This window comes from Natrix helvetica, assembly GCF_964273705.1.
Source record: "Natrix helvetica genome assembly, chromosome: 1".
Lineage (NCBI taxonomy): Eukaryota > Metazoa > Chordata > Lepidosauria > Squamata > Natricidae > Natrix > Natrix helvetica.
This window is the reverse complement of record NC_138548.1, coordinates 32,734,283-32,759,709: the sequence shown is the minus strand read 5'-3', so window position 1 is coordinate 32,759,709 and position 25,427 is coordinate 32,734,283. Positions and strand designations below refer to the sequence as shown.

The window sequence follows — 25,427 nt, the reverse complement described above, 5'->3', positions numbered from 1 at the left end:
GAGGTAATATACACTTGGAGTCCAGATTTGAAATCTTGGGAGTAGAGGGCAGCCAGCAAAAGACCATGGGAAGAGCACAAGGGGAGCCCATTTTTTTAAAAAAAATCACCTGTCTGTCCTCCAGGCATTCCAAGCATGTCACAGGGGAAATACAAGACTTTCAGAATGTCCCTCTGTTGAGCAATAACAGCCCACAGGACAGAAGAGGACATTTTCTTCCTTAATCCCAGCAGGTGACTGAATTGTGCAAGGGGAACGCTTGCCCTTGTAATTCTATCCCAACAGCAGATACTATTCTTGTTCTCGGCAAGGCCTACTATGCCTTTTCAGTATCCAGGGATCTGCCACCACCATCAGTCCCAAGCAGTAAATTGCCAAATAATTACTCCGTTTACACTTGCAGCTCTTTTAAGGATTGTGAGCAGCAGGTTAATCACTCCAGTGCCTATTCAGGCTATATTTACATTTGTTGACCACAATATATCTAATCAGTAAAGGAATGTTATCAATGATCACTAAGGCAAACAGTCCTGATTTACTGAGGCATTGTTCTTCCAGGACTGGGCTTCAAGCAGTGCCTACTAATAGTCTTCTCGGGTCAGCTCACTCCAAACCTGCTGGACTACAACTCCTATCATCCATGTCATGACTGTGTTAGCTACGGATCAGAATAGGCTGGCACACCTGGAGGCTGGCAGCTTGCAGAAACTGGAGTTGCGTTCGTTTTGCCAACAGTAGCAGGCAAAGAGGTCTTCTAAACACGCCAGCAAAGATTTTACACCTGCTCTGGTTTCATTTATATGCCCTTCCCTGATGGATGTGTGAACATATTGATCTTCACTGCCTGCTAAGCTGAAATATCCTGCTGTAATAAAAATTCTGGACCGCTATAGCTAATGAAGATTTACATTCAAAAACAGAGCTCTGTTTTCTCAGGTAGGATTCTGCATCAAAGCATTGTAGGAAGCTGCCCAAAGTGCCATCCTAATCCTAACTGTGGAAAATATTATATTTCTGGTAGCTGGGTTCACGCACTTCATTAGGCTATATTAACTGATTTAGTTTTAAGTCAGCAGATTATTGAGTTTAGGCTTAGGTTGAGTCTTTAGGTTTGTAAGTCATTCTTCATGGTTTAGCGTAATGTGTGACCTCAAGCCAATATTGTCCATTCAAAAACCACCATTTAAAAACAGTTTGGCACCATCCACAAACCTACCACTGAGATGCCGGGCCTGAGCCCAGTTTATTGTGCATAGAGACTATATCCTAGCATAAGTATTATTTAGAATTTTTCTCGTCTTTGCAGATACTGGCTAGTAAAAAGGGATTCCAGAGTTTGTCATTATTTTCCTGATATTTCTCAATTTCATCTTAATTTTCGATGATAAGCACAAAGAAAAGAACTAAGTAGTTTTAAACAGGCGCTGGCATCATCTGTAACTCTTGCCTTGACCAGGAAAAGCCACCAGAGCTTTTTTCAAAAGAAAAGACATTAGCTAGAATTCCATTCTCCTTTCCAAAAGTATCCAATACTATTTTTGCATTGCATTCTTACCCACACTTAATGGCTTTCTTAATTAATACAATTAATACATTTGCAGAATACACTGAATTAAAAATTAAACATATGAGCGAGGGCCACAGTCACATTAGAGCATGGGTGTCAAACTGGCTGCATCACATTGCCATCACGTGATGTTTTTTCCCTGCACAGAACTGGGGTGGGTGTGGCCTGTGCGTGACACCTCCGGCCCTCAGGCTGCCAGTTTGACACCCCTGCATTAGATTAAAATGCAATTGGCCAGTTTATGATTCAGTGTGGATACTATCAAGTGAGATTGCCTCTAACACCCGAACTCCATCTAGATTAGACTGTGCAACAGCTTTCAGAAACCTCTTATTTCTTGCCTATCCTGGATGGGTCCCCTTTCTCCTATGACAAGGGAATCCAAGATTAAAATCTTGCTTGATCAGCCACAAAGTTCATTGAGATACATTCTTTGCCCAACATGTAGGTGAGAGAAACATTTGCACCACCTTTGGAACCCATTCCACTCCTAGTAAACTCACTGTATAGTATGCCCATGCAATTTTCATGGTGACCATATTGAAATACTTTGCCTTTTTTCAGGATAGTTTTAGACTTCTCAGTCTAATTCACAGTCTTGAGATTTTTGGTGATTACTTATCCACACAGTTTCAAAACCAGGCCAATGATACTGGCTTTTGAAATTGGCCAGGAGCCAGCTTGGTGCTGCTGCATCTGGTTAGGTAGATCTCTCTCTGGCTCAGATTTCTACCCTGGCTTTCGAAAAATGGCAATGATTTGGATTGCCAATTTAGTTTGGTGAGTTATTGGTGCTATCTGAGCTTTGTTGTTTTTCTGTAGTTGTGTTGTTAGCAAGCTAGATAAGTCATCTCAACAGCGCTTGGGGAAATGGAGTTTACTGGTTGTTTATATCTAACAGCTTGCTCTGCCAGTCTTGATTGGGTGTGGTTGGTCCTTGATGGTTCCTTGATTGTTTATCTGATGCTGATTCCTGCTTATCGGGCAGGAACTGTGGGTCTGAAAATGTTTTTCTTCTTTCTTTGTCTTTTCTTTTTTGGTTTTTTAAAGCCCCCGCCCTCCTTCTACCCGAAAAAAAAGAGGATACAGAAAGAAGGGATAAAACAAATCCTGCACAGCCACCAGTTCTAAAATTTACTATAATTCTTGTCTATATGAGCTTGAATGGGAAGATATTCAGAGTGAGGAGGAGCCAAAAGAAACGGTCTTTTCACTCAGTTTATTTTCTGTTGCCCATGATAGTATGGCTTCATATTTTCTTTTTCATTATTACTATCTCGCCAGTAGATTGATGTTGATGTTTATGCAGATATATTTTGCTGCACCCTACCACTGATTCTGACCTGGTTTAGAAAAGAAAGGCAATTATCTTTCAAATTTCTGGAATATTTATCCAGTGAAAATAAATCCTGGAACTTCGAAAGGGCTGTTCACCGTGACTTATCATATTCATTTGTTTGGCTTATATTTTATTCCTACTCCCTTAGACTGAATGATTGAGAATTGGCTAGGTTGGTTTATGAGCTCCCCTGCCACAAATAGAGGAAGCTGACTTGTACAAGTCTAAATTCCTTTGGATGCCTGATCCAACTTTTTCTACTTGACTGACAGATGCTCTTCTGGGCTCAGGTGAAGGTTTTCCACTGTTAAATGCTCCCAGACCTGTCTTACACAAGGATATCACCAAGGGGGAGCATTTTGCTTCAAATGACCTATTTTGCCTACTGATTGAAATTGTGTATGAAATAGATCCTTCAAATTGTAATGTGAGAATCATATTTTTAGCTCCATTTTCAAAATCTCCCTGTTAAGTAAAAAATTGCCACCAAAGGACAAGACAGCTACTTGTCACGCTTTTTGTTTGCAGGAATGATTTAAACATCATTAAAGAACACGAAAATGAAGCAGACATTTGTTGAATGAATGATATATCCTTTTCTCTTGCCTTACCCTGATATATTATCTTTCCACACACATAGAACATAAGTGCCTTAGTGCATACATATGAATGGGCGTGCATCCATCCACACACACATATATGTATAATATTTGGGTAGTGAATGCATATAATTTCAGGGGAGGTAATAATATCCACCAGAACTTGATTTCACCATAGATATAATTGCAATTACGTGCAAATACAGAAAACATTAAATCCAGCTTTCTGCCTATTTGGCAGCTTGTAATCTCTCCCAGTATCCCTCAGCACCTGGTTTGCCTTTAAAGCTCACTTGAACATGATGTCACTTTTTTTCCTATCAGCCCTGGAAATGTTGCAATGTCTCATCTGGGGAAATTTGCTTTGCTGAGCCTCTAAAAAAAAGGCTCCTGATTCCTTTACCATCTGACTGTTTCAGTTCTCTGGCATGATGTAATCGGAGGCGCACAATTTATAATAAACTGAACAGGGAGCTTACCTGCCCAGAGGCTAATCAACTTGGCTTGTGGGTCTGCCTAGCTGGGAAACAGATTAGAAAATTACAGCAAATCAAATTAATGGTGAAAAGTTCCCATGGCCTGAAAGTTGGGTGGTTGCTTCGCAGGACTGAGAGTTTTGGAAAGAGGAAAGCAAATGTCATACCATTCAGTGGAGTTTTGAGGGGACATCCAAGACTTGACTCAGCATAAGGGACAGGAGTTCCCAAATGGAAATGGCCTGGGAGTGTAAGATTAAACTCATGCATCACCAACTGGCTGCAATACATAAGGAGGAAATGGCGACTTATTTGTGTACTTTAGCAGCCAGTATTGTGATGTGAAAATGACTTGCTTTGTATACAAGGATTGAATGGAAAGTAATTTGTCCAATGTAATAAATTGACAACAGATGGCAGTACTGATGCACTAGAACTTCTGATATATTCTTTAGTGTTGTCCTTTCATTGCAATTAGTGTGACATTGTTGAGAAAAAGTTACCTTGCTATTGTTTGTAATATAGAAGTCGACAGTGAGTACTCATCAGTGATTTTAAAAAATGGTGATTGTCTTTTGATTGATGAAAGTGTCCCTCCAATTGAAATTCATTGCCAAATGCAGGTTGTGTTTAAGGTGATTGTGTTGATATGGTATTGTGCAGTGGACCAAAAAAAGTGGTGAACTGGGAATAATTAATTTATGAAAGAGGAATAAAGTGGATAATGTGTAACAGCAAGCCATGAATTTCAAATGAGAAAGGTTGAGGAACAAATTAGAGACAATCGGTGGATCAAAGAAATTGCTGCCAAGCATGGCATTGCACAAGAACATTCCTGATGTTCTCAAATATGTTAAGATTTGTGTGAAATGGGTTCCTCAAAAGTTGATGGCCAATAAATCTTTGAGAATTGAAATTTGACAATTATCACTACGTACATGAATGAAGGCAAGCATTTCTTCAATGCACTGGGTCAGCTAAAAAAAACCATGGCTCACCATTACGATGAAGCATCAGCCCAGAATATCATCACAAGGTGTCCCCTGTGGGAGAAACTACTCGAGCTTTAGCAGGAAATCTCATAGTTACCGTGTTTCCCCGAAAATGCAACATGTCCTGAAACTAAAGCCTTGCCACATTTTTTGCATGGGCAAAAATATAAGCCCACCCCCGAAAATAAACCCCCTGGACAACACCCACCCCCCCGGCCAGGCAGAGCACCGCTCACCAACATAGTGGTATCCTGAAGGCGCCAAGCCGCAGGAGCCGGGGGGGAGAAAGGCGCTTACATTGCTTGGCGCCTTCGGGATACCGCTAGGTTGGGGAGTGGCGTTCTGCCTGGCCGGAGGGGGGAGTTGCCGGGCGGCTGCTCCCTTGCCTCAACATGTCAGGGCCCAGCTCTCCCTGCAGCAGCAGCTACTGCCACCGCACTCTGAGCATAACGTCTTCTCCGGTTGCAAACTCCCAAACTTGGCTGGTCTATGGTTGTAGGCTGGCTGCTGGAACTCTCTGTTCCAGAGAGTTGGAACAGTGGGCTCTGCCCACGCTGGGGAGTGGGCAGAGCGCCACGTGGCTTGGCGCCTTGGGGATACCCCCTAGGTCAGTGAATGGCACTCTGCCCGGCTGGAGAGTGGGTTTGCCAGGCAGTTGCTCGTGAGTTTGGTCACCTCATGGCTGCTTCGCCCCTGAGGCTGTGCCCGGCTCTTCGGGAGCCAGTGTGCAAGGGAGCAGCCGCCCGGCAATCCCAAAACAATACGCCCTCCCCTATAATAAGCCCAAGGCCATATTTTGTAAGTAAAAAGAAAATAAGACCCTGTGGTATTTTGGGGAAAACACGGTATTTGGGGGGGATGCAGATGGGGTTAATCACATGTATTTTCTTAAACTTGCACCACTATCAACTCAGAACATTGCAGTGCAACACTCAAAACTTTGAAATGATACTTAAGCAGAGTTCACAAGCACAAGAAGGAAATGTTGATGCAATATGATTTTAGGCTTCACTACTCACAAGCCACCCAAGAGGTAATTGTGAAGATAAATCTCACCATCTTACACCACAACATCCACCATACTTGGCACTTTACAAGTACTTTCCCCCAAATTGAAACACCTTTGTAAATATTTGTTTGACTCAATTGAAGAGGTGGAAAAGATTATCTGAACTCATTGATGAGGCAAAATGTAGAATGAAGCAGCTTCTCCTTCATTTCAGAAATAGTGAATGGCGGTGCATTGGAACAGCCAAAGAATCATGACTTGCCATTATGATGAAACATCAGCACAGAATGTAGGGAAGACTTGAACCTCGATCTTCCTTCTTCAAGTCTATCATCATAATCACATCACACTGTCTCATTAATTTAGCTTATATTAGCCAATCATTCACTCTTACGCTAAATTATAAACATTATTAACAGCATTGAGTTTAACACAATTCAGAGATCAGCAGATAATCTACAGTACTCCTGGGACACTCACAAAGGCCCTCAAGTCTTCATCTGAACCAAATTAACCAAGTTGTTCTTATAGAGCAGGGCTGTTGAACTGCTGGTCCATGGGCCAAATGTATCACATGCTGGCCATGCCCACGCCCGGTTTAGCGAAGGGGGGGAAACTCCCAATACGTCACGCAATGCTGCCATGACATGAGTTTGACACCGCTGTTATAGAGTTTATGGCTTAATAGATTAATGTGGTCCATGAAATAGGGCACTTTGTTCAATGGTACCTTTTCCCAGGATAGTATAGATAAGATTGCAACTGAGAATTGGACAAGTTCAACTTTTGGTTTCTGTCTCTCATTTCGAAATTAAAGAGAAATCAAATAAGAACAAAATAGCTCATTGTTACCTATGCCGCACCCACTACAATTGCCTTTGCAGCATCATATTATTGCCTGACCTTCCAATCTACTTTCCAATCAATAGAAGGATGCCACTGCTAACCTAAGAATGGTCAATGGCCATGCTGGTTGGAGACAATGGGACATTTCTGGTGGATACCAAGCTGGTGAAGGCTGAATGTTCTGTTTCTTGTATAATCTTCCAACAGTAGATTACATATAGTCCTCGACTTACAACCACAACTGACTCCCAAATTTCCATGGTTAAGCAAGACAGTTAAGTTTTGTCCCATTTTACCACCTTTCTTGCCACAGTTGTTAAGTGAATCACTGCAGTTAAGTTAGTAACATGGTTAAGTGAATTTGGCTTCCCCATTGGCTTTGCTTGTCAGAGGTTCAGAAATTGATCACAAGAATCCTGCAACCGTCATAAACAGCATGCCAATTGCCAAGCGCCTAATTTTGATCCTGCAATGGCTGTATAAAAATGGTCATCAGTCACTGTTTTCAGTGCTGTTGTAACTTCATGGACCACAATGGTTGTAAGTTGAGGACTACTTGTATTTTATAATCAACCCAGCCAATTTTGTATGAATAATTTAAAAATTGTCCCCATCCATGAATTTTCTCTGGTTCCTATGTGTCCTTTTTTTGTACTGTCAAATCTTATTTGATTATCCTAACAGTTGAGGAATCATTATACTATAGTAATGCACGCTATGCTCTTCAAATTTGAAGATTGCTTGATAATGGATATTTAAACTCATAATGCACACAGAACTCGTGTTTGTTTTTTTCCTCCTAGAGAATGATACTGAATTATGTCCCAGGGGATGAAATTTTAAAGAGCAATAACTGATTTTCAGCTATCTTTGCCTTTTGCATAAGGTGCGTTCTTCTTCCCATCTGTTATCTGTTTAGGATTTTTATCCTACAGATTCAGACAGCTGGGTATTAACTGCATAACTAAACTCATGAATCTGGAGAATTAAGAGATCCTGGGAAAGGAAGGAGCAATGATGATCACTTGTCATGTGTTTATATACCGAGCAATTTTATTCCAGATCAAGAATGCAGCTCATGCTCTCTGGCTTCTATATTGGCAAAAGTATTGTAACAAGAAAACCAAGCACCACTGCAACGGAATATATTTTAATGCTTTATTTAAATACACCCGATTGGATTCAGACTTAGCCATGTTTAAAGTAGGTCCTTGAAAATTAAAGATTTAAGGTTTCAACTGCAGAATTCACATACTCTGTTTGACTTACTGCAGTGTGTGGGAATTCAGCCAGTTTTAAGACACAGTTTAACAATTGTGCTTCTGTGTGGTGTATTAATTTCTCCAATAAGTTTCTTTTTAAATACGTGTGGCTCCAACAAAATGATTATATAGAAGAAAATTGGGTTGTTGAGTATTTTCAATAGCTGATGTAAATAGTATGCTGATGTGGAGCTAGCCCAATAACAGATCATTGTTAGCTACTGTAACGTTACAGACTGAATTCACACCATATACTAAACAATGTGTTAAAAGCAGCGGGCCCCAACCTTTTGGGCCCAAGGGACTGGTTCTGTGGAGAGGTTTTCCTGCTGACCAGAGGTGACATAGTTTTGTGTGTTGTTTGCATCCCAGATAGGACTTCACTTGTTTGCATGGACCACTTTCTGGCAGGCTATGGCCTGCTACTGGTCCATGGACTGGGGGTTGGAACCCCTGTGTTAAAGAATACTCAGGGGACAAACATAAAGGTTCCCCTTGCACATATGTACCAGTCGTTCCCGACTCTAAGGGGTGGTGCTCATCTCCGTTTCTAAGCTGAAGAGCCAGCGCTGTCTGAAGTCGTCTCCGTGGTCATGCGGCCGGCATGACAAAACTCCAAAGGCGCATGGAACGCTGTTACCTTCCCACCAAAGTGATCCCTATTTTTCTATTTGCATTTTTACATGCTTTCGAACTGCTAGGTTGGCAAAAGATGGGACGAGTAATGGGAGTTCATTACACAACACTAGGGATTCGAACCGCTGAACTGCTGAACTTTCTGATCGACAAGCTCAGCGTCTTAGCCGCTGAGCCACCCAAAACCTACTATACAAGCAACTATATTAACTTTTTTATAACAGGCTTCACATCCTATGAACATACATTATGAAAGAGTTGGGAGGGGAGGATAAAACAAAGAAAACACAAATATCAGATCAGATCAAAAAGGAAAGAACTAAAAAAAAAACAGTAGGAACACAAGTGTGTGTATGCAGCAAAGGGAAACTAAATAAGCAAAAGGCAGTGAAGGACTGAAATATTGAGTTGAACTAGGCTGCCATATATTTAGCAGTTCTTCTGCATATGTTTTTAGTATTTTAGACCATAACTAGATTATGAACATTCCAAGTGGTGAAAGAAAAATGTTAGTATAGAATGCTGGTAGACAGTATAAACTCTGTGGGGAAATGGGTCAATTGGTTTGGAACTGAACAATGTTGGAGCAGACATGGGGCAGGAAAGGTTTCTTCTCTTTGTGAGAAGCTTAGGCACATCGGCAGAAGGGCTCAGAAGGCAATGTTGCTTTTGTAAGCTTTCAGCCAGAATTAAACTCTATCTGTCCATCTGGAAATAATGAGGAGCTCCTAACTCCAAATTCTTGTCATAACCCGGCCTGTGGTTTAATTTCATAATTTTACATTAAACTATTATTGAGATACTTACTTCCTTTGAGCATCAAATTTACAAAAAAGGACAAAAGGTCCCCTCAGCCTTTAGCATAATTGGAAATTTGGAAAATATATAACATTATTTTGTTGATTTTATTCCACAAATAATACCAGATGTGCCAAGATATGCTGAAGGCAAAACTAAACTTACAGGCTATTCTGGTACAAATATAATTAGAGATGCAAATATTTCCCTCACACTCATCACATGAACAATGAGCTTTAAAAAATTAAACCATCCTCTGCAGTTTGTTAAGATTCCTAACGAACTCTACTTGGAAGGCATTGTCACATTTATGTTGTTATGTGATCAATTTGTTGTGAGTTTTGCCCCATTTTACAACTTTTCTTAACACATTTGTTAAGTGAATCACTGCAGTTGTTAAATTAATAATACAACTGTTAAGTGAATCTGGTTTCCCCATTGAATTTGCTTGTCAGAAGGTCACTAAAGGGGAACACATGACCCTGGGACACTGGCACCATCGTAAATATAAGTCAGTCGCCAAGCATCTGACTTTTATTCATGTGATCATGACCTTTTATTCATGCTACAACAGTCACAAGTGTGAAAAATAGTCATAAGTCATGTTTTCAGCACTGTTGTAACTTCAAATGGCCACTAAACGAACTGCCTAGAGTTTAAGTTGGTGACTACTTGTATTAACAATTCATTTTCCAACATTTTTGTTGACTGAAGAACTAACTGTTCCCCAGGCATTTGAGTCAGGTGTGGGAGTTCTGTTGTTGTGGGTGGCCATTTCCTCAGAGACAGCCATTTTGAAAAAGGCAGCACTGACCCCACATGACAGTAATTCAGCAATCAGGGTCAAAAATACTCTGAATATTTCAGATGTTCATCACTTTGGATAACATGGCGGTCCTAACATGACACATGATTCTTTCTTTTAAGCATCTGATGTCAAAACAGATCAAGCTGGCTACTTTTCTGCTTCCAGGCAGAATTTATATAAAGAGTTCTTGTATGGAAACCTCTGTTATTATAGGGACTCCACACACCATGAAGAAAATGTCTAAATTCCATCTTGTTTTTTCTTTTTTTTAAAGGTTTTCAGAAAGCAGTGGTGGTTACTAACCAGTAACATTCCCTTCTCCAAACACAATCTTAGATTTTTAAGAAGATACAGCTGCATGAAATGGCTTTACCAAGTTATATTCATATGGTTTGAATTAGGTTCTTGTAGACATTACAGAAGCTTCTTACAATGGAGATTTCTTAATGCACATTTGTACTTAAAAGGAGCTTAACTTGATCATATTATTAATTCATGATTTTTATCTTTAAATATGATAAAGTATAAAAATGATGGATGTCTTGGAGTTCAGTTTGCAGTCAGAACATATTGATAGGCACAGTAACTATTTCTTGCTTCTCTACTGAAGTGTAAATTGTCTTGAACGGCAGCTTTGATTAAACTTAGACTGGGCCAGGCGTCATTTTGTGAATCCAAGTTTTCTGCAAGGAAGGCTCTCTGCAAGCCATTTCTGTAAAACTGACAGGAGCAGGTGCAGCAACATTTCAATCAGTTTCAACAAAAAAGTTCTCAAAAGACCACCTGTCTTGTTGGGTTTTAGCCATAACCTTTCCGCATTTGTTCCCCAATAGAGGATTATTCACTAACACACAACAACAATACACAGGCTATTTCTCCCAGCTGCAATTTTTATTTTGCTTATTTATTGGATTTGCTTTTTAGTTACTTATTTATTGGATTTCTAAGGTTGCCAAATCATCAAATTACATAAGGCAGTATGTAGGACAAATTAAAAATACAGTAAAAGAAGGACCAGGTAATAAATAGCTGTCCAGGAATATAATAGCAGTAACACTTAAAACTTATATACTGTTCCACAGTACTTTACAACACTATCTGAATGGTTTACAATATCAGAATATTGCCCCCAACAATATGAGCCCTTATTTTACTGAGCTCGGAAGGATGGAAAGCTGAGTCAATCTTGAGCCAGTCGGGATCAAACTCCAGATTGTGGGCAGAATTAGCAGTATTGCATTCTAACTACTGTGCCACCAGGGCTCCTACACATAAAAAATAAACTAGTCATAGCACACCAACTGGCCCCATGGCCCGGCCTGCTGGAGGAAGCTGGTCTTTATGGTTTCCCTAAAGGACAGCAGGATTGGGCCATATGGGGCTCAGAAAGATGTAGGAGCACCAACAAAGAAGGCATTCCAGGGTCCCTGACTTCTTGCGCTATTTAAAAACATGGCAAGAGATTTGTATTATCAGACTTGCAAGATTCTGTTAATGTGATTTTATAATAAAGTAGAACAAGCTCATATGATCATGATTCCTGTCTACCAGGATCTACCAGAAAGGCAGGCAGTTGCCATAGTACAAACTGTGACGGAACTATGAGAGACCTTCTATCTCTGGTTAGTTCTTTTATCACACCGAAGACTTGAAATAAACAACATAATGTGATATTATGCCCTGTGCTTCCTCATGCAACTACACTAACTACTACTTGCAGAGCAAAGACATACATGAAATTGATAATGCCAAGAGATAGTGACTGGCCCAAGGTCACCCGACCAGCTTTGTGCCTAAGACAGAGTTAGAACCCGTGATCTTCTGATTTCTAGTACAGTGCCTTAAGCACTATATTCAGGGCTTTAGAAAGTCAAACAATGACAACAGCAGCGAGATCCACACTACATTGAGACAAGAAAGAATTAATTCCCAATTCATGTACATTAATCAAGGATAAAAGAGTTAGTTTGTACAGTAGCTGCTTTCTGAGAATATGGGCTCTCCAATATAATGGGAACTACTCTCACACAGCCCTATAAGACAGCTCCATCCAGGCTATAAACTGAAATAATATCCTCCAATGAATCTTCTATGATACTAAACCAGAGAAAGTTCTTTTTAAATTGGAAACATCTGTGAATGCAGCTAGATCTCAGTGCTGCACCCTGTGCTAGAAAGATTCTGAATTCTAGTAACACATCCTAAATTCTACCTTGCAGGCAAAGGTAGCCAAGAGAAATGTTCAGTACAGGTAACATATGATCCTGAACCTTGCTCCAATCAGCAGCCTGATTGCTGCATTTTACAAATTGCCATTTTTGGATATTTTTCATGGGTAGCTCCACAGAACAAAGGCACGGATCATTCTCATTACAGATAACTGGCCAGGAAGGATTGCAGTTGGCACAATGGCTGCCATTGGGCAAATATGTTCCTTTCCCATTAGTGCCATCTGCAAATCCAGTAACAGCAAGGAGTCACATGCCACTCCAAAATTGCAAATCTGCTCACTCTAAAGGAGCATGGGAACTCCATTCAGAACCAGCTTCCCTTTAATCACCTTAATTTTTTCCTTACCAACATTACCTCCAGCCTGTCAGGATTGAATTTCAGCTTTTTTTTAATCCAAAGTTTTTTTAATTTTTAGTACAAATTTACACATATTATAGAAACAAAGTGTTGACCGGATCTTTCCTTTTACATCCTCTCATTTACATAATCCATTTTACATCATAGCTTGGTTCTCACTTTCAGCCAAATTACTTTCTTCCATTATTTTCCATTTTTATATTTATTTTTTCTTAACACATAAACAATATCTTCAATTGCCCCTTCAAAAACAACTGATTTATGCTATTCTAGCCGCTTGTTACTCAAACACGGGCTGGTGTTCCCCAGGGAGCGTCCTCCAAGGCCTGCGGCGCCACCGGAAGTCATAATTTCTTTATTTCTTATTTAGTTAATGGATTGAATTTCAGCTTTGTATTCCTTATTCAGGTGATGATCAAGATCAGACAACAGTAAGGATATTTTAGGATTGGATGGTAAGATGCAGTAGAGCAGAATGTCATCAAAAATTGAGAGCATTTCATTCTAGAGCTCTGAATTAATCCCTCCAACTATTTCAAGTAGTTGTTTGCATGCAAGTTTACACAGAGTTTGTAGAACGCCATCACTCAACTCTCTTCAGCACATTTTATTTAAAACACTGTGGAAATTATTTATTTTAGCACCTCTTCTTACGTACAATTCTAGACTTTAGCAGGCAGGAATACTTTCAATGGTGGACCCAACTGTATATGATTACTGATAAACTGAGAAGACCAACAAGGAGGCCAAAAACTAGTAGGGCACATGCCTGTGAATAAAAGTGAGACAAACAGAAGAATCTTAAAATCAGAAATCAATTACTCTTTTGTTAATTAAAGCAATTATTGTAATGTCATCGTTTTACTTTTTAGATAGTGGTAGAGTTGCATTTAAAACACATCATATCAACATGTTTTCAGATGGATATGTGGGTATCATTGAGAAAAGGACAACACCCTGCAATAAACAAGCTAGATTTGTGGCTTAGGAAATGATTTTAGCAGAACTGCCCTTGTCGACTGACTATGGCTATAGCAATGAGCGCTGCGCAAAATAACTGGCCAAATGCCAAACCAAAGTGGAGTGATTCATGCAGATGCAAGAGATGTCCAAATCAAAGCAAGCCTCCTCCTCCCAAAAAAAGACTCACTCCAAATCTGAAACATGCTGAAGTTTCATTAGCATTTCAAAATTTGAAACAATCCAGACATGCAGAAAAGCATCTGCCAAAAATTCATAGTTACCCAGACAGAACAGCAGCCAAATATTGATACATTTCTCCCTAAGTGCTTCATATAAGGAAAACTCCACTACTGGGGTGGGGAGGGGAGCGTATTTTTATGCCTGATAGTACTGACTTCAAACCAATTGACTAGATTTACTAGGGGTCTCCAATGACAATGTCTGGGTGAGGAATGATGAAATTATTTATTGCAGAATTATGGCAGATAATTTTTGAACTTCAGAGTCTGAATTTTCTGAATGGCGACATTTTAGGATATAAATTTGACTGTATTTGTGTTGGGAAAGGAAGAGAATGAATTACAGATTACTGAATGAATGCGCAGGAAGAGAGTCCAGACAAATGCAATTATCTTTCACACAATCAGATTATGTCCCTTTGCACATTTCTTATGTATTTTAGTGCATTTAGCAGAAAGCCTACTCCAAATGTCAGTCCTTAAGCGAAAAGGATTTCAGAAAGAGCAATAGAAAATATTTTGTTTGCAGGTCATGAATTGTTGTAAATTAGAACAGACAATATTAGATGTAGAAGTGCACATTATTATTCTGACTTACATTACATCGTCCCTTCCTATATACCCATGATGGCGAACCTGTGGCACGCAGAGCCCTCTCTGTGGGCAGGCGCACCATCGCCCCAATTAAGCCAGTTGGTCATCGGGTTTCCAAGGCGCACATGTGCGCCAGCCAACTGGTTGTTGGGTTTCCGAGGCACGCATGCGTGCTGGCCAGCTCGACGGGGGTCTGGCGCTCGTGTGCCTTTCAGTTTGGACACTCTGTGTCTAAAAGGTTCACCACCACTGCTATATACCATTAGCACTATTGACATTAATTTAGTTCCAGCATATGACATATTTGCAAGGTATTCAACCAATCAGAAATGAGTTCATGAATTTGTACCTGCAACTTAAAACAATGACAAACTGAACAAGCATTTTTAAAAAGAAAAAGTAGATTACCCCAAGTTTTTGCCATGATATAAAGTCCTCTGTACTAATCTTAAGATAAAATAGCCCAGGGTATACAAAGAGCAAGCATGTTGAAGTGGTAGACCCTGGAAAAAGATAGGACAAGTCTTTTAGTCTTTGTAAGCTCTATATGAATGGGTTTCAAAATGCAGGAATAGGAAGAAAATCACATGATCTTACCAACTACTCCAAAAAGTTGTCTGATGTCAGGAACATACATTGCGAGCAAAACAACAATTGCATTTAATACTAAAGTGATGAAAATGTGGTGGATTAGGGAGAAAGGAAGATGTGAAAAAAATATCATCATTACAGCTTTTCTTGCCTGTAGAATTCAAAAGATTTAAGAAGCATGTCAATACAATAATAAAAATAAATAGCACAAAGAACATTTAATTAATTACTGAAAGCCAAAGGTGCTTTTTTAAAAGACAATTGGACTTTGTTTTTCCTTGAAGACGTTTCACTTCTTATCAAAGAAGGTTCTTCTGTTCAGAACTAGTCTCAATAGTCTTAATTCAGAAATGAAGAAGTTTCTTGTATGAAAAGTGAAATGTCTTCAATAAGAAACCAAGAAAGTCCAGTCCTATCTGGGATGCAAACAACACACAAAGAACAACTATGACCTGGGTGACTGAGAATCTCCAGATATATTTACTGTGATTGTAACTCCATTTGCATTGCTAACTAAACTTACTGATTGACAGCCAACACATTGGAAGAAATCCAACTACGTATGAATAGAAATTTTCTTATATATTAGGTTTTCCCTCTCTATACCCTCACCCTCCAAAACAGAATGTATAAATGGGAAACTGGCCACAGGGAAATGTTCTCAATACCATTTCTGCCTACTGAGCAACAATAAAAATTGTTTTACTGGGTTACTATATCGCTTAGTTCCCAAATAGCAAAAACTTCAGGATGAGAATTTGGAAAAGGCCAAGACCAGCAGCAGTTTTGTGGTTTTGCATTAACCCCTGTTAAAAATAAGCTTGCAGAATATCATTAGAACTTATTTTTGCTGGCTTTCATTTACTTATTACACTGCATGCTAACTTAAAAGCCAAACAAAAAGAAAATACACACAGATGTGCATACCAAATCTATTCTAAGAATATCATATTCTGCAAATTGCAATGCTGTAAGTCAGCTCAAATTTAAAACTATTTCTTTTCCAAACAAGCACAAAACAAATTAGTATACTGGTTTAGGTCTCATTCCTCTGTTGCTGTTAATGCTCATAAAAGACATGAACACTCTGATCTATTTGAAGTATGAGTAAGGCAGCCAAACTGTTTGTAGGGCCTGCAAATAATTAAGAATGACTTCGGCTAGACCAGCAAACCAAATATTTTGCAATACGTACAGGAAAGTGAATTAGAGGCACCGTCAGCAGCACAGCAAATAAGATTCCCAGTTTTACTGTCAGGATGACTGTGTCACGGGGCAAGTACTTGCTGTATCCTTGGAGCAATTCTGAATCCACGTGGTCTGAAATTATTTAAAGTATATTAAGTAGCAACACCTAATTCTCACATTGTAAATTCCATAGGAGCTCAGTCTATTACTGCAATATTCTCCTCTATTTTAAAGGAAGATTTAAAGAAACATCAGAAGACTAATTATTTTTTGCTAAAAAAAAACACTATTTGAATTATTTCAGCTTGAATAGTTGTTTTATTTAAAAGCAGTAATAGTCAAATGACAGCCATGAGAAATTATCTAAAATCCACAGATTTATCTAGTCTTCCTTAGGCTTAGCTATCACAAATACTTGCAGGCGTTTGTGTTTCCATGATCTCTTCATCATGTAAGATGGTTCAAAGTTTTTAAAAAAATGAAGGGGGCGAGGTTCAATAATTTAAGAATATAAACTGAAACAGACATGGCTCAAATATCAGTCCCATATCTGCCACATTCTTCCCCTGACCACCCTGTCAATTTTTTTTCCTGGCTTTTAATCAACCTGTCTAATTAAGAGTTCATGGAAACTCAAAGGTTTACCACTATTCTAGAAAATTTCTGTTGGCTTAATAAAGATATTCCTGTATGGATTTTGGAATGTTTTATATAAGCAACACTAAGTTAATTAAGTGTGTTTGACTGTTTCATTTTTGTGAAAACTGGCTTGATTTAATATACAGTATGTGGTGAAAAAGGTGGCATATATAAACATCATAAAAACACAAACACTTGTGTGAAGGTTGTAGATCAATATATATTTGGATGCCAATTTTCAGGAATGCTTGAGGCTGCCATCAGCCACTAGCCAAGCTCATCCCTTCAAAATCAATTATGCTTTCTCAAGATGAACAATGGTTTCATTGTTACAATGTTTACAATTACAGTTATTTCAATTTTCCATCCTCCCTTGCCACATGAACCCAAACTATCTAAATATTCTATATTATCTTGGTACGCTTATGCAGAGAAACAAAAATAGTTCTGTAGTCAAAGAAAGCGTATGCTGGCGATTGAACTTGCAGTTTAGAGACTAAATGTCTAGAAATTGTTTCTGTTTGTAAATTTGAAAAGCGTGAAGCTACAACATACATTAGGTTTTTTTTCCAGATGTTCATTACTGTTATGTTTGTTGCTTGGCAAATGTTACTCGGAAAACCCACTTTAGGGCATAGATAATATATTTACATTGGTATTTAAGCTTGCATTATACACTGAGAGAAGTTCTCTGTGGGGACCCGTTTCTCTTGAGGTGAATTTGCACAAGTAATTGATCTAGGTAAAGATTGGTACCCCACTTCTAGAAGTCTATGTGACATAAAAAGCAGGAGCGACAACTTTTTTTGACTCTAAGCATTGCAGGCAATGTTGGACAGAAAGCTAGGGAAGAAGTTGAACCTTCTACCCCAACGTTGTTATAGCCCTAAAAAGGCGATCCAACAGTTAATTGATAGCTGCTGGGAACCCAATCATGTTGAGAATCATGTTGGGAAATCAATTAAGAGGATCTACCTTTGCATTCCTCAATGCCAACAGGGCAAAGAAGGCCCCATTCGATGGCAATCAAAGTGCCTGCATGCTGCTCACTCTGGTATGTTGGGTCCCCATATTGTGGGCTTCTGCTATTTATCTCCTATTAATAAACAGAAATTAATATTTGATAACATACTGTAAAAAGTGAGGTATCCAAATAGTGCTGACAGAAAATAAACTAGAAAGCTGAGAGCAATTCCTGTGTTGGCAACCTTTTGCATCCTGCTTTTGGATGGACTACAAAAAGGGAAAAAAAAGTGGCATTATGAAAGGAATTCATAGAAACACAAATCTCTACAGATGAATGTTTAAGCTGTTAACCAATGGATAACAGCTTCCTTCAACACCCACACCTTACATCCCACCCCAAGGAACAATTCTTGGATGGAATATTATAGAGACTTGGAGAACAGCTTTTTGGAACTTTCAGAGGATTTAAATTTTTAATAATTCAATTAATTTCTTCTTCACATGACAGGCTTTATATTCCTTGGCCCCAAAACTCCTAGGGATAGTGACTGTTGCCATGATATAAAAAGATTCATGCTACTTAGGAAAATTTAGATAAAATATGGTTTTCTTATAACTTACAGCTATGAAAGCTAAATTGTCAAAAAGGCTAAACAAAGAAAATTGCCACCTTTCAATTGTGGTTCTGTAGAAAATTGCTGAAAATAACTTAGACTGATAGAACATATACATTCCTTCTAGTCTAGATGAAGTAAAACATATTGCTCACTGTATTCAAAATTTCAAAAGATTTTTACTACCGGTTCTGTGGACGTGGCTTTGTGGGCATGGCATGGCTTGGTGGGCGGGGCAGGGGAAGGATACTGTAAAATCTCCATTCCCTCCCCACTCCAGGGGAAAATTACTCCAAAATCCCCATTCCCTCCTGATCAGCTGGGACTCGGGAGGCAGAGAATAGATGGGCACGGGGCCTGTCAGAGATGCTATTTACCGATTTTCCAAACTACTCAAAATTTCCACTACTGGTTCTCCAGAACTGGTCAGCTGAATACCACCTCTGGCTCACTGGCTGCAATAATGAAATTAAATTAAACAAATAATGCAAGACCAGAGTCAATGAAGAAGAAATTGGCCCAAGTTACATGAATGTGGGATTGGGGGGGGGGGCAGTTTGCAAAGCTAGTCTTCTGTCAACTCTGGACTAGGACTATTCCATACAGACAAGCATTCATTGTTGATTAAGTTAACCTAGTGCTAGCGTTAACTCCATGAGTATCATTAAGTCTAGGACTCCATTCCCTCCATTTCCTGGAGGGAAATACTTAGCATTGTTTTTGTCAGCCTCTGCTTCTCTGGCTTGCCCTCGGCTGTCATGGAAACGGGGAGGGGGGCATGGTATTTGGGATGGGAAAATATGGTACAGGAGTGATAGTCAAAAAGGGAGTTTTGTTCTCACCTGCGCATGCTGATAGCTGATGTTTGGACCTAGTCAAGGCCAACCATCTTGCATACCAACCTGATGATGGTTCTTGGAGATGCAGCCCACATGACACCTAAGGGAGTTGCAGATTGGGCAATGCGGTGGGGGTGGTTGGAGGGAGGGGGCTGGGCAAATGTTTTGATATGTATGATTTCGCGCTTTTTTGACTCAGACCTTGCTTTACTTTGCTGCTATATATTCATAACCAGTAAAAGTACTTTTAATTCCACAAACAATGGAGTTGGAGGATTTCTTTCTTGGTTACTGAAGGAGGCACGCCTGACAGTTTTAGGTTGTCAGTTTAACCACTGGTTCCCAATCAGAATAAACCAACCAGATAGCACCTTTACATAAGCATTTCTTATACATTTAAGCACTAAACAACCAAGGAGTATCATAGATCTGTGCCTTATTCTCTGCTTAATGAACCATTCCCTAAATATTTAGTGTAAGCTGCCCAAGTAATTTTGGAATCAGATAGCTTCCAAAGTTTTCTTTTAATTGTTTGTGAATGTTAATATGTAAGTTGCACTCAAGAGCCTAAATGGCATCTTTCAATATCATCCACACTAGATTAAAAAGGAAATAAATCTTCCAAATTTCAATACTTCTACTTCTGTTTTTCTTAATGGTTTGCACTTACAAATTAAATGTTACCTTTGGAGCTCACAATAAATTGGCAGTACTGATGTATGGCAGAGAAATGAGAAAGCCATAGTTGGAATGGCATAAGCAGTCTAATAAAAAAGAAAGAAAGTCAGTGTTGAAATAAAGTCTGTAAATGTTTGAAACTTATTTTTAAACCCTTGCAAAAAAAATGTCAACAATTAAGTTGTATTGGTTCCACTATGTTTTACTATGGGGTTTTGGCTGCCTTGAATATGTTTGTGAAAGACAGAAATATTGTTGCCTTTCTTTCTCCCTCCCTCCCTCTCTCTCACACACACACACATCATATATATGCATAACATGGCTAGATACAAATGTAATGAGTAAAAAACCCATTTAACAAAATGTTGTGGGTCAGTCTGTTGCTCTGTGTGCCATATTATCTCTGTTTTTATCCCTTTTTTTCTGGGCAGGTGGATACAGCTTCAACTAAAATACTGGGCTGCAGTTTCCCACAATTTTTATTTTCTAAGAAAACTTGCAGAGTTCATCCAGGACTCAAAGACATTATTGGAACTAATAATCGTGGTGAAGGCTTTATAGCTTGCAAGGCATCCATTTAAAAAATAAACTAGAATGCTTTATCAGTGTAAAAGATCAGGGGGAAGGGAGAGCTAGCTGACATTAAAGAGGTTCTCCACTGGAGACTTCAGATTTGGGACAGATTCCCAATTCAATTTATCATCCTTAGGAAGTACTATACACAAAGACAGTCATACTGAGAATCTCTGGATAATTCTAATGCTAATTCTAATCTCATAATTCTAATAAACCACACATTTCATGAGATACAAATATTTTCTTCTATCAGTAATTCTAATGCTTCAATACATTTTTGTAAACTATTTTAAACAATTAAAAATATTTTAGATTACCTCTTTGGAGAAATTAAAAAGTTGTGCATTACAGTCCCCAGTAGAGTTTGAAACCTATGTAAAACAAAACCAAAAAAGTACCTCAGCTGGGTTCAAATTACATAATTTAAAAACTATTTCAAATTCCTACCAGTGATCTTACAAAGGCGATTTAATGAAGGCCACATTTATACTAATCACTTTAAAGTAATCCTCAGTTACTTTCAAAACCATGTAGTAGCCTACTGCAACTACCAACAAAACAGAAATGGTTTAAGATATTTGGGGGGGGGGGAGTCATCCTTATTCAGTGATAAATTATTCCAGATGGATAGTTCCTTTCCAGAATCTGTTTCTTTGTAGTGCAATGCATCTGCATAAATTAATGAGGAAAAGACATAGGTATGTTGTATGTAAAACCTATAATCTTGCATTGTGCACTTCTAGTTATACAGTAATATATATATATATATATATATATATATATATATATATATATATATATATATAGAGAGAGAGAGAGAGAGAGAGAGAGAGAGAGAGAGAGGAGAGAGAGAGAGAGAGAGAGAGAGAGAGAGAGAGAGAGAGAGAGAGAGAGAGAGAGAGAGAGAGAGAGAGAGAGAGAGAGAGAGAGAGAGAGAGAGTTCAGCAAACCATCTGTGCTATTTCAAGGTACTATAAATTATTGTTCAAGTAATCATTTTACTCTGTAACACTTGGTAGTCCTGAAATAAAAGGCCTGCAGAAAATTCAACAACAATAAATTTCAGATTTAAAGTAATTTATATACCTGGGAAAATCCTGTAGCAAAGTTTAGTGGCAGAGGACAAGGAATTGACCACTTTTTAATGATTATCTATAAAAAAGAAGAAAAAAGTAAGAGTTCAGTTAGCAATGACCATACTGCATCCAATCAAAAACTAATGCTTATCATCTAATCAGCATAGTTATGAGATATTGTAATGAGGAATGATGAGAGTAGCAGATCAACATATCTGGAGAACCCCATTGTAATTTAAGTCTGTTATTTTTAAAACTACTAGTTTACTCATACAGAATTTCCTTTGGCACTGGAGCACTTGTGATTTGATAGAACAGTGATGGTAAAAAGGTCACGCGGAAACAATGCTCACGCACGTTCTCATCAGGGCTGCGCTTCGGAAAAGCTGAACTTCTGGGTTCTACCGCACATGCGTGCTCGATGATCAGCTGGCCCACATGCGCAGGCCGGTTTTCGGCATTGCCGCACGCGCAAAGGCATCACGCTCCGGAAAAGCCAAACTTCGGCGGGCGCGCTGCCGTGGACAGCTGATCGTCACACTTGCATGCATGTCAGAAACCCGGATGACAAACAGGCAAGGCCATGCATGCCAGGGGACATGGTTTCACGTGACACTTTGGGCACACGCGCCATAGGTTCGCCGTCACAGTGATAGAGTAAGTAAAAATGGTGGGAAATAATACCTACACAGAACCCTTATGCTCAAAAACAGATTGAGAAGGTCACAAGAGAAAAACCCAAAAGTCCAGTTGCCTCTTGAAAAGCATGTTCAGATAGTAATATCTCAAGTGTTATCTCCCAAAGGGCTATATGTGTGAGACCAAGCTACAGGACACTGATTTTTGTTTCTACCTTTTCCTAGAAGTACCAAATAGTGGGGAATGATATCCAAAAAGGTCAATATTGCCTACAATAATCAACATCCATCCAACAGTGTTCTGTACAGTGGCAAATGGTTTCTATCCAGATAAGTGAATATAGTTAAGTCTGCATGTTTGTGAATTTCCTCTTATTGCCCACCTAATTCTGAGCACTATTAACTCTCTTAAGGCATTCTGATGAAGAAGAAACTAAATAATTCTTGGGAAGAATTCCTTTCACTTTTAACAGTCTTGCAGTTGGCTGAACCTATGTTAATGTATAGATAAGAGTCAATGCATTTTATTTGGATAATACAAATGTATTCCTTCCTATCTCTGCCCAACAGCATAAACCAAAAATTATATAATGGTTGCTGGAATTGGGTATGTCTAGTTTAATGAAAAGAAGGACTAGAAGTGACATGGTAGCATGTTCTAATTTCTAAGGGGCTGCCACAAAGTACAGGGAGTCAAGCTACTCTCCAAAGCACCTGAAGGCAGGACAAGAAGCAATGGATGGAAACTAATCAAGGAGAGAAGCAACCTAGAACTAAGAGAAATTTCCTGAAAGTTAGAACAATTAATCAGTGGAACAACCTGCCTCCAGAAGGTGTGAATGCCCCAACACTGGAATTTTTAAAGAAAATATTGGACAACCATTTGTCTGAAATGGAGTAGGGTTTCCTGCCTGAGCAGGGGTGGGACTAAAAGATCTAGGTCCCTTCCAACTCTGTTATTCTATCATAATAATAGAGGAGCTCTTTCTGATCAAAAGCCTACTCAAAACCAGTGTAAAAAGAACATGTTCCTGGGCTGTACCATGACAAGCAGTGATGACTTGTATGTGCTATTCTATATAAACAATTCCTAAGCACAAAAACCAAACTTGTCATGAAGGAAGTATGCTATATTTATATAAGTAAAGACATTTTTCTCATAGAAGAGCAAACGAACCTTGACCCTCTGAAACGCTATAAATCCAAAATTCTATTTACTATCCATCGGATGTTTAAGAACTAGATTCCAGCTAACTGAAATTATTGAACAACAAAGCAAATCAAAGATCACAATAAACACTGAGACATGAATATATAACACTACATTTTATTATTTTAGAGTAATCATACTACATTGACTGATTTGAAAGAGATCAGTCATTTGTCAAGTCAGAGTCACCTTATCGGGGTGATGGAAAGCATATAAATTTAATAAATAATAACAGCTTGTAGAGCATAATAGACTGGGAAATTTTGTTAAGAATTGCAAAGGAAGCATACCAAGAAAACTTAATAAATTCCTGTAATGTCAAAGAATCTCTAACGGTTGCTTACCCAAAGCTGGAAGGCAGTGAGGAGGGAGGGTTGGGGGCAGGGAAAGAGAGAGAGAGAGAACTGAATACTGGAAAACTGAAAAAAAATGTTCCATTATAGGATAAAATTCCATACTCCATTCATTATTCTTAGATCACCATTTTAGAGCAGTTTCAGAGAATGGTTTTCTTTCCTCAGATCACTCATTCTCATAATATCCCTATGAGGCAAGCTATTAATAATGATAAAAAAAAGAAGGAAAACAGATCAAGATCACCCAGGGAGTCTCTAGCTGAGGCAGAATTTCATTTCTTGGGTCCAAGCCCATATCTGTAGCCAATATTAACATTTGTCCTTACAGGCAATAACCTGAGCAGACGCTTTGCCCAAAAAACCAAAAGGAGAAAATTATAGTACTATAAAAATATTGCTTCCATATGCCCAGGTCAGATTTTGGATTCCTGGAACATATTAAAGGGTTTGTACTTGAGATAGCAAGAAAATGATCTGCAAACTAAAGTACACGATACTTTATCTTTTCAAGACAAAAAGATAGGTCAGAGAATTGTAATTGGATTTAATAGATCTCTGAAAATTTTCCTTTAGCATTTACTTATCTTAATTAACATTAGTGTGTGTTTAAAATGCACAAACATTTTCAGCTTCATGTGAAGCCTTTTCCTTTCAAACAAACTAACACTAGAGTTCACCTGTACTACTAGAAGTTAGCACTTAATGGGATGGGAGGCCAGCCATGGAGGCGGCCAGAGTGCTCCCCCTCCAAGCCCAATAAACATGGGAGCCTGGGGCTTTGGCTTACTGCTCCAGCCAGGCCGAGGTCCTTTGAGACTCAGCCTTTCCCTACCCCAGGCCTTTTCCCCATTTCCTTCGTAGTCCTGGGACCCTCCAGGCCCTCCCTGTCCATACCACATGACAGCGCAGTTAGAAAAAGAAACACAGGACTACAATTATAATTAAGACCAAACTAATGAGACCAGGTACAGCAACTGGCTTTAGAACCGACAATGAAAATATTGAAGTAGTGAGTAGATTCGATCTTTTAATATTGTTTATCAGAAATAGAGGAATCAGCAGTTAAGGAATATGCAATAGACAAGCACTTGGCAGAGTAACAATAAAGGGTGCCAAGATGTATTTGGATTACCTGTACTTACAAAGATGAGATTTATTCCTGCAGAAGCCATGTTAGAATAACATAAGCTGCTGAAAAGAAGCTATAAATTATTTTTCTTTGGTAATGCTTTTTATCATTTTACCTGGAATGAATAAGCTAACTTGACTATGATTTTCTATATTTCTCATCAATGCCTTTTTAAACATTGGAGTCTTGTTGGCTTTCTTCTTGTCTTTG

General features: G+C 38.9%; 1 protein-coding gene across 2 annotated transcripts in view; it reads right to left on the bottom strand.

Annotated features, from left to right (window-relative positions):
- Positions 1 to 11,217: 11,217 nt before the first annotated feature.
- SLC38A6 (solute carrier family 38 member 6) overlaps positions 11,218 to 25,427 on the bottom strand; it is a 46,795-nt gene continuing 32,585 nt past the window's right edge. Inside the window, exons 9-16 of one of the 2 annotated variants that reach the window (XM_081934668.1) lie at positions 21,895 to 21,960; positions 21,126 to 21,179; positions 20,239 to 20,318; positions 18,268 to 18,368; positions 16,504 to 16,628; positions 15,315 to 15,459; positions 15,126 to 15,220; positions 11,218 to 13,690 (exon numbers count right to left, since the gene is read on the bottom strand). In XM_081934668.1, the coding sequence (XP_081790794.1) occupies positions 13,610 to 13,690; positions 15,126 to 15,220; positions 15,315 to 15,459; positions 16,504 to 16,628; positions 18,268 to 18,368; positions 20,239 to 20,318; positions 21,126 to 21,179; positions 21,895 to 21,960 (747 nt within the window). In that variant the 3' untranslated portion in view covers positions 11,218 to 13,609. The remainder of the gene's footprint in view (positions 13,691 to 15,125; positions 15,221 to 15,314; positions 15,460 to 16,503; positions 16,629 to 18,267; positions 18,369 to 20,238; positions 20,319 to 21,125; positions 21,180 to 21,894; positions 21,961 to 25,427) is intronic. The other variant, XM_081934669.1, reaches the window with a different exon arrangement.